We start from the raw sequence: 9,805 nt of genomic DNA, 5'->3' as shown, positions 1-9,805 counted from the left end.
AAATTTAAATGGTCAGATCAGATTTTCTACCTGTACCTGTACACATGCACTAAGTGCTATCGTCATTAGCCAGCACATGCAGCAACATGCAGGCTGTGTCCCAAATGGGTTTGTGCTTTCTATGTAGGGTACTGTGTAGGTGATTAAACTATGGCTTCTGCACCAAAATAACGCACTGAAGAGTTGAAAGGGAGTCTTCTGGTGAAGACTGAATATAAATTTGTGTAGTACTTGAGTGTAAAAGCCATTATTTAAGGACCCACATCGTGCAATACACAGGGCTTACGGATCCATTTGCTCTTTCATGACATTTCAGGGAGAGATTCAATCTTATTGCAGACTTAATGTCACTCACATTTATAAATCTGAACTGTTACCTTCCAAAAAACAGCTGACTCTATTAATGAGGCCTGTAATGTGAACAGAACTTCAGTTCTAGGAGTGGAAATGGAAGGACACACAAAATGCTGAAAAAGCCGATATTTACTTGGTGAGGAATCTGTGAAATCAAAACGTGAATTTCCTGTTTGACACTTTTTACTCAACTTTACCAGGGTTGTTATAATTGTGGAGGGGACTGTATAGTATTAGCTGCTATTTACCTCTGCTAAATCAAATTTTTTATTGGAAGTGTTATCACACAGCTCCACTGTCCTGGGGTTGTGATTTTAATCCCTGCATTGGGGTCAGCATGTGTAATTTTCATGTGTTCTCCCTGTGCCTGTGTGGGTTTCCTCCAGGTGCTCAGATTTCTTCGCACAATCCAAAAACAAATGTCAGTAGGCAGATTGGCTATTTGAAATGTGTCCACCGGTGTGTGTGTGTGTGTGATGCCCTATAATGGACTGGCACCCTGTCCAGGGTGTGTTCCTGCCTTGCGCCCAATGATTCCAGGTATGCTCCTGACCCACCATGACCCTGAACAGGATAAAGTGGTTACAGAACATAAATGAATAAATGAGAGAATAAATAATTGTCTAACACAGGTCCCACAAACCTAAACAGAACACAAGGATACACAAATTCGAACAATCTGAAAGACAGGTGCTAGGAGTCATAATTCAAGTTCATTATTTACACTCCGTATTTACATTATTACTGTTTATTACGTTATTGATCAATGGTCTGGACTGAACCTTGCATAGTGACTGTGACTTTCTCTGGAACAGTGGATGTGGTCTGTTAGTTGATGGCCTAGCAGAGCCAGTGAGAGGTCAAAGGTTAGTCTCTCTGCTGAAGGAAAAATGATGGATGGTTGGTTGTCTGGCTGGTGCTGGGCCAGCACTGGGCAGTGGCTGAAGTCTTTCTGACCCTTATCAACTACCGCTGAGCCTGCCAACCTCCAGCAGCTCACAGGAGGAACATCTCTCACACACACACACACACACACTCTCTCTCTCTCTCTCATACGCACACAAACAACATCTGATAGTGTAGTCACAAACCTACTTTAAATCACAGAGGCATCTTTAAAAAAGATTAATAATAATTTTACTTATGACTAATTTTGTTTTTACACAAAACACACCATCACTGTCTCGAGAAAATCATGTATCTCCACATTTCCCATTTAAAGCTTTCCAAGTAGTTTGACCACATCAGGTACGGTTTACATGAGAAGCCCCGCAATAGGTGGACCAAAATAATGACAGAAATTCAAATTCATTCATTATCTGTAACCCTTATCCAGTTCAGGGTTGCAGTGGGTCCAGAGCCTACCTGGAATCATTGGGCGCAAGGCAGGAATACACCCTGGAGGGGGTGCCAGTCCTTCACAGGGCAACACAGTCACACACACACATTTACTCACACCTATGGACACTTTTGAGTCGCCAATTCACCTACCAACGTGTGTTTTTGGACTGTGGGAGGAAACCGGAGCACCTGGAGGAAACCCACACGGACACGGGGAGAACACACCAACTCCTCACAGACAGTCACCCGGAGCGGGAATCGAACCCACAACCTCCAGGCCCCTGGAGCTGTGTGACTGTGACACTACCTGCTGCGCCACCGTGCCGCCCTGGAAATTCAAATTGAAATGTAAGAATTATTTTGTCCTCCTTTGGAGATATCTCCTGTGTTTGGAAATGGGGTGAGGTTATAGTTTCCAATGTTTAGATGTTTTCTTAAATCAACTCTCAGTGCATTGTTTCAGATCTTGATGAGCCACAGCCCATGACTCTGATCTGTACTGGTCCAGTCTGATTTTATGCACTTCATTACACACAAATAAACCACTAATACAAAACATAATTTATTGAAATACATAAACAAATAAATACTGACATTGCAGAGTAAAGGTTATGCTACAGGACAAGACATCATATGACCTAGCTGACCATCAAAATCCTGGAGTATAACAGATAGGCCTACACTAATAAACTGGACGTCTTGCTCTTAACTTTGACTAAAGACTCAGACATCTTGCTCTTATCCGTAATTAATAATGCTTTTTCATATATAGTTTTAGATATGTTTCACACATCACACACACAACACGGTGTCAGACGGAAGAGGACACATTCAGACAACATTGTTTCTCACTGGTTACACTGTATGGCCTTTCTGGAGGGGGACCGTCCTCCTGCCTACAGAAATGGAGAGACAGCAGCTGCTGGAGAGTCTGTTCAGTGTCCAGAGCCCTCAGTCTGGGTAGAGTATGAACCCAGAGAAGGTGCTGTATTTGTTGTTGTTTCCTCCATGTGCCTTTCCACCATCCAGCTTTACATAAATTTCATCTCCTGAGTCCAGATGCAGCACCACACTGTTGCTGGCGTAGTCGTAGTTTTGATCTGCGTCCTGCGCTATTGCACTGGCACGTACCTGCTCCAGAAAAACAGTGCCAGACAAAACACAAAGAATCAAGAGGGTTGCAGGAAATTAAGACTACACCTTTGTTGTATTTGCATTGATCTACCAGACTATGAGTGGTGCAAGGTGATAAAATTCATAAGCAGTGTTTTATACAGAGAAGTATGTCATGGAAAATGCTGCAAACTAAAACTGATAAATATGAGTGGGTGGGGGGAGTTGTAGACTATGCTCGTGTTCTTCTAAATATGTTTCCAGTTAGATTCCGGTGCTATTCGGTATTAAATTGCTCTGGCTGACGTTCCCCTTGCTCTTTAGTGGAGTTGTAGTTTGTTTATTCATTATAACTCATCTTTCCTGAGTAGATCAGATTGAATCAGGTCACACAGTCCCGTCCTTTCCCCTCTGTACCCTGGCTGACTGGCTCCCTCCTGTTGCACAACCCAAACATAGCTCCCAACATCCAAGCCTTATGCAGGTCAAGTTAAAACATTTCAGAAAAAGACTGTTTGTTAAAAACAGGTTTGAGGAATTGGAAAAGACTAAACGATGACTTGAACACACTGAAAAAAGGGTAGCATGAAATTCTCAGATTTTGTGTCTGGATGTAGATGATATTATTTCCTACAACACTGAGTTAAATAAGGTAAATTCAAAGAGTTGTTTTTTACTTGTGTTGCATTCACTTTTATCATAGAGTGCTGGTTGTGACTGAAGCCTTTACTAAAGTCAAAGGTACTATTTCTGAATATAATCCATTATAAACATTCATTCCAAATTTTGGGCACCCTTGGAGAAATTACTTATTTGTTGATATTCTAAGTGAAAATATATAAACTCCTCCTCAGATCAGTCCTGAATTTAACTGTTTTTTAGGGGGTGGGGTGGGGTGGGGGGGTGGACTGGGCAGACTCACAAAGAATAAACTCAGCAGAAAACAGGAATACATCCAATAACCACGTAAAATATCAACACGTAATTATCCAGGGGTGCACACACTTATACGGGCTTTAAAGGTTTGCACTGACCGCTGTCTTTACCTGTCCGTTTTTGCAGAGGTCGGCCCACATGCTCGTGCCGTCTCCTCCGCGCATCAGCACGTGATACGTGAAGTAGTAGATGCCGGACACTTGGCACGTGAACTTGCCCGTGCTGGGGTCGTAGTGGTTGCCCAAGTTTGTGACCACGTCGTCGAAGCGGAGCACCTCGTAGCCCTCGTGCGGATTTTTCAGACCCACGTAGAAGGCGATTTTAACGGAGCCCAGTGCGGAACCCAGCTCCCCAGACTCGCTCTTGGTGGTCCCCGGCGTGATGAAGCCGCTGAGGCCAGGCTTGCTGGTGTCTCCGCGCGGCCCCGGCGGTCCCGGTGGTCCTGGTGGCCCCGGTTCTCCAGGTGGACCTCTGGGCCCGGGTTTACCGGGACGTCCGGGCTCGCCTTTGGCTCCGCGGGAGAACGACGGCGGCGGCGGTGGAGGGATGGCGCCCAGGTCCTGCATCACCTCCAGCGCAGTGGCACTCGGTTTGGCGCTGTACGGGTCGCAGATCATGCGGCACGTGCCCATCATCTCGTAGTGCGCGGAGATCTCGGCGGCGCGTGCAAAAAGCAGCGGGATTGCGACCACCAGCGCGAGCGCCATGCCGACGCCCACCGCTGCGCCCAGCACGCGCTTCCTCCTCAGCAGCAACCGAGACGCGCGTGCAAAAACGCCTGCCTGGCTTTTGGGGGGAATGGTGGCGCACGGGAGGAGGAGGGAGGAGGGAGGACGGACAGAGAGAGGGAGAGAGAGTGAGAGAGAGAGAAGGATAAGGCGGGAGACCCGAGTTCAGGAGGAGGTGCCCTGCGATGAAGGCGCTAAAACGCACGAGAGGCTTTTGGAGTTATACAAGTGGCGCGCGGGAGAGTGGAGAAATAGACGCGGCACGGAAAGGAAAGAGAGAAGAAAAGAGGGGAAGACCTCGGCGCTGTAAGCTCTACGTACTCCGCAGTGTCGGTTCTTGCTGCGCGTCTCCGTCGCTTGCACATCACGAGCTCTGACAAGGGGACCGATGCGCGGTGGCGTGGCCGTGACGCGCGCGCGCACACCAGAGCGCACACGGAGGCAGCACCAGACTAAGATCCTCCGGTGCCCCCGGACATGGACTTATGGTACCCCACCCCCACAAACTCCGCAGAAAGGACATTCTTTTAATCACACACACGTACGCACGCACAAACAAACACGCGCCCGCACACACAGAGACAGGCTCATGGTCAGTGCTGCCATAGACTACTAACCTAACCCTAACCTTAAAAACACGTCTTTACCTTAAAGGATTTTCATTAGGGCGACTTTCTTTGCCCCATAAAAAATACAAGTGCATATAATGTGTGTAAACAGATTGAGGTACCCACAAAGTGATATAATTTTGCTGCACGACTGAATAGTCTTCTATTGCAAGGGACATAACCATAAACACAACTTCACACTTAAAATGATGGCCCTACGAAGGTTCCTTTATAAAGAGAATGGTCCTTTGCATCGTGAAGGGGTTCTTCAGACTGATGGAGGATGGGCTATAAATGGTTCTATACTGCACCATTTTGAAAAATGTTCTATAGCATATAGCATCTATAGCATATTCCCCATCAATCTGAAGAATCCCTTCACGATGCAAAGAACCCTTATCATCTAAAGTTCTTAGATTGTTCAGGGTTGTATTTAGAACAATATCCTTAAATAGAAAAACCCTTATAGAACCATCATTTTTAAGAAGGTACAATTAACCTAACCCTACACTCTTAAAAAGCCGCTACAAAAGGTTATTTGAGCCATGTCATAACCCTAGAAGAACTACTTTGGCTTTCATAAAGAACCATTTTTGCAAATACGATTAAATGGGTTAAGATCAAGTGATTTTTAGATCTTCAAAAGGTTCTTTACACTCCCACATCTCCTAAACATTTATTCATTCATTGTCTGAAACCGCTTATCCAATTCAGGGTCTCTGTGGGTCCAGAGCCTACCCAGAATCACTGGGCACATGGCAGGAACACACCCTGGAGGGGTTACCAGTCCTTCACAAGGTGACACACACTCACAATTTTGAGTCACCAGTCCATCTACCAAGGTGTGTTTTTGGACCGTGGGAGGAAACCGGAGCATCCGGAGGAAACCCACGCATACACAGGGAGAACACACCACACTCCTCACAGACAGTCACCCGGAGGAAACCCACACAGACACAGGGAGAACACACCACACTCCTCACAGACAGTCACCCGGAGGAAACCCACGCAGACACAGGGAGAACACACCACACTCCTCACAGACAGTCACCTGGAGGAAACCCACGCTGACACAGGGAGAACACACCACACTCCTCACAGACAGTCACCTGGAGGAAACCCACGCTGACACAGGGAGAACACACCACACTCCTCACAGACAGTCACCCGGAGGAAACCCACGCAGACACAGGGAGAACACACCACACTCCTCACAGACAGTCACCTGGAGGAAACCCACGCTGACACAGGGAGAACACACCACACTCCTCACAGACAGTCACCTGGAGGAAACCCACGCTGACACAGGGAGAACACACCACACTCCTCACAGACAGTCACCCGGAGGAAACCCACGCGGACACAGAGAGAACACACCACACTCCTCACAGACATTCACCCGGAGGAAACCCACGCAGACACAGGGAGAACACACCACACTCCTCACAGACAGTCACCCGGAGGAAACTCACGCCGACACAGGGAGAACACACCACACTCCTCACAGACATTCACCCGGAGGTGGACTCGAACCCACAACCCCCAGGTCCCTGGAGCTGTGTGACTGAGACACTACCTGTTGCACCACTGTGCCACCCATCTCCTAAACAAACAGTTCTTTATGGAACTAAAAGTGTTTTTTCTGTGGCATTGCACACATTTGCACACATTTTGTTACCTTCCATAGAACACAATATTTACATTTATGCTCATTTATAATAGTAATGTAAAAAAATTATGATAATAGGGGGTCGATTTAAGTACGTTACTTTGGCGCAATAATGGTAATTCATTAATAATGTGCATTTTACTAAAAATATATGTTTGTATTTTATACCAAATCACATTTAATGAAAGAATTGATTAAACAACTACATTTAAAAGAGCTTTTTTACTGACAAAATAATACAGTCAGTATCAGATTTCATTTTAGTGGAGGGTTGTTACCTACAAGCAACAATGCGCAAGAAAAGAATATCAATTTTATTCATTCATTGTCAATCGAGTCTTTAGGCTAATGATCCCAACAATACATAAAACCAAAGTTTTATTGTTCATAACATTGCAGTAAAATACTGAAGAACAAAGACTGAATTTATGAATGAATTACAAGTGTGTGTGGGGGCACACACACACACACATTGAGCTCATAAAGCTACAGCATCAACATATCTTAGCCTATGCACAGATGAGTAGAAACAAAAAAAATATCATAAATGTAGTTATTTAACATCAAAAAGAAGACATTGACTGACAATTATTTCAATATTTCTTAGTATTCTTCCATTTGTGTGGCTACATGTGTAAAACATTTAAATCATGACAACATATTGTCATTTACCTTAACTTATCAAATCAGGTTTTGCGATTTCAATTGGATTTTATGAGTTTTCAGCCTTTCAGCTCAAGTTTTTAAATTACTCCAGTGAAGAGGAAATTTGAAGGAGTGAAATGAACTTGAAACTGTGAGTTTTGGCTGTGGGTGGGGCTTTGGTACGCTCAGGAAGAGCTCCCAGCATTAATCCTCTTTGAGATTTGCACTACATTTAAGGACCTTGTGATTGTCATGCCTTTTCTGATTCAGCTTGGTTCTTTCCTCTGTCCTAGACAGGGTTCTCCGTGGCCATTTGGCTTGGAAAGAAGGCAAAGCCATTTGTTAAGGTCAGGGACTCTGTCTCTGTCTTTTGACTTAGATTCCATCCCTGACCACAGAACCCCCTTTCAGCCACCCCCTTCCCCCGGTCGGGGTTTGGTTTGGTTTGGTTAGTTTAGTGTTGGCTCGCGTTCGTCTGTTGGCGCTTTTGGTGTGCTCGTTGGCTTGTGTGTTTTGTTGTGTTGTTGTGTGTGTGTGTGTGTTAGCGCACATATGTTTGAATGTCTGTAAGCTTTGTATTCCTGAATTTAGAGGTCATCCCACTTGCATTATATCTGACATAAACACTGTATAGTGGAGTTGGGATCCCACTAACAATATACCAATTACAAAGCAGTTACAGAGGTCTGGATGTAAACTGCTGCACCATTTAAGGTGAAACAAAGCTAGAAGCTGGAGAATTCTGTCTTTCCATCTTAAAACTAAACCGTACCCTTACTTTAACACTCTTAAAATGATTTACAACATGGAGACATGCTCCTGAGGAGCACAAAGCCAGGTATGATATCGAGGTGTATATGGTTTTAATTGAAAGGTAATAAACTGAGCCAATTCCAAGAAACAACAAGAATATGAATTACTGAATTAGTGAATTTATATATTAGGAAAATTTAATAAAACACTCGTAAGCAGTAGGAACGGTGCCTCAGCTGAAAATGTTAATGTGTGACGTGTTCCTAAAGGTGTGACCTCACATTCATTCAGTCATTTTCCGTAGGCCCTCTATCCAGTTCGGGGACAAGGTGGATCTGAGACGACCCTGAATCACTGGGCACACAGCAGGAACACGACCTGGACAGGGCACCAGCCTGGCACTGATCTCCACATTCATAACAAAATATTTAAACTGAACTAAGCTGTTTGTTTATTTGCTTTTTTTGATTAGATCAACTTTCAGATGCACCCCAGCTCTTGTGTGCTTTCTTCCTGCTGCAGCAGAGTCCCACTTTAACAACTGAGGGAGAGAAAAGGAGGCACTGATATCACCATGGAGGGTAAACACTGGGCACAGTTTGGATGAAAGCCCCCCTCCCTGGGGTGATAAGAGTGTGTGCGCGATGTGAATATGAGAACAGGGACCCTTGCTCGATTCCGGAGATTAGATGAGGATCGGAACGCATTAGCCGTGCCTCGTACTCTGACACCAGAATCACATCAGCGCCAGATCTGTGGCTTATTTACTTAATTATTTAATATTTACAAGTGTGACTGAAAGAATTATAGATGCCAGTTCATGTTTAAATTTCTAGACCAATTGAGATGTTGTGTCACTGATATTTGAATATAATACACAATAGAGCATTGATCATCATCATACTACATGTTTAAAGGGCTTTTCAATACCTCAGCGTTGCTCATGAATATCGATATTTTACAAATCATTCAGTACAATTACACAATAATAATTAGCACCAATTCACAAACTATGAAATAAAACAACTAGGTCCTTTTTTGTGGGGGTGTGGGTGTCTAAGACAGTAAACATAGGATTTAATAAGCTGATCTGGTTATGTGCTGTGTCGTACTAGGGAGCAGACATTTTAAAGTCGTTCTGCCTCCTCATCTAAGTATTTATTCACTGGACCCATACTTATGTGAGACCACAATTTAAAAAGGACAAAATCAACAGCAACAAATGTGGAGAAATAAGTTCACCTGATAAATACGGCAAAAACTAGAACGGGAAAAAAGAGAACTGAGTGAAAATGGCGAAAACCAGGACTTCTGCTCCTTGCTTCACACTTCTGTGCTTGACACTGGCTTGTGGCTCACTCTCGATTAAAAGAACCTTTAACTAGTGGTTCTTGAACAGCTGCTGTGGTGTTTGATCTTTGTAGTATTTTGACCAAAGCATGTCACAGACACACCACACCAAATATATATATATATATATATATAATATGTCCCCTTAAGGCACCCGAGGAACTCAAGATGTTGTGTAAGGTGTTAGTTTTCTCAGAAGAATGTATTGGATTAAATGTTATTGTCACGCCCTCGTCTCGTCGTGTCTGATTTCCCCGGTCATGTGCTCTTTCTCAGCACATGGCTATGTTTGTTTACGTTCTAGTCCC

At 44.4% G+C, this 9,805-nt stretch overlaps 1 protein-coding gene across 2 annotated transcripts; it reads right to left on the bottom strand.

Moving 5' to 3' along the window:
- Positions 1-2,313: 2,313 nt before the first annotated feature.
- c1ql2 (complement component 1, q subcomponent-like 2) lies at positions 2,314-4,481 on the bottom strand. Of its 2 annotated transcripts, none has more exons than XM_066686980.1 (2): positions 3,843-4,481; positions 2,314-2,826 (listed from the first exon to the last, which is right to left on the bottom strand). In XM_066686980.1, exons 1-2 carry the CDS (start codon positions 4,449-4,451, stop codon positions 2,647-2,649), a joined length of 789 nt encoding a protein of 262 aa, XP_066543077.1. In that variant the 5' UTR covers positions 4,452-4,481; the 3' UTR covers positions 2,314-2,646. The 2 variants fall into 2 exon arrangements, with proteins under 2 accessions (XP_066543077.1, XP_066543078.1); XM_066686981.1 differs by having other exon boundaries at positions 3,855-4,481.
- Between the last annotated feature and the right edge of the window lie 5,324 nt (positions 4,482-9,805).

This window comes from Hoplias malabaricus, chromosome 12 (assembly GCF_029633855.1).
Source record: "Hoplias malabaricus isolate fHopMal1 chromosome 12, fHopMal1.hap1, whole genome shotgun sequence".
NCBI classification, from domain to species: Eukaryota; Metazoa; Chordata; class Actinopteri; order Characiformes; family Erythrinidae; genus Hoplias; species Hoplias malabaricus.
Note: the sequence above shows the minus strand (reverse complement) of the source record. Positions and strands in the feature narration are given on the sequence as shown.

What these genes read in the sequence shown, in the direction of transcription:
- c1ql2 (XM_066686980.1), bottom strand. Translation starts at nt 4,451, where the DNA reads ATGGCGCTCGCGCTGGTGGTCGCAATCCCGCTGCTTTTTGCACGCGCC. An exon ending in ACGGACAGGTAAAGACAGCG is followed by an intron (nt 2,827 to 3,842) that starts GTCAGTGCAAAC and finishes TTTCTGGAGCAG; the next exon opens with GTACGTGCCAGTGCAATAGC.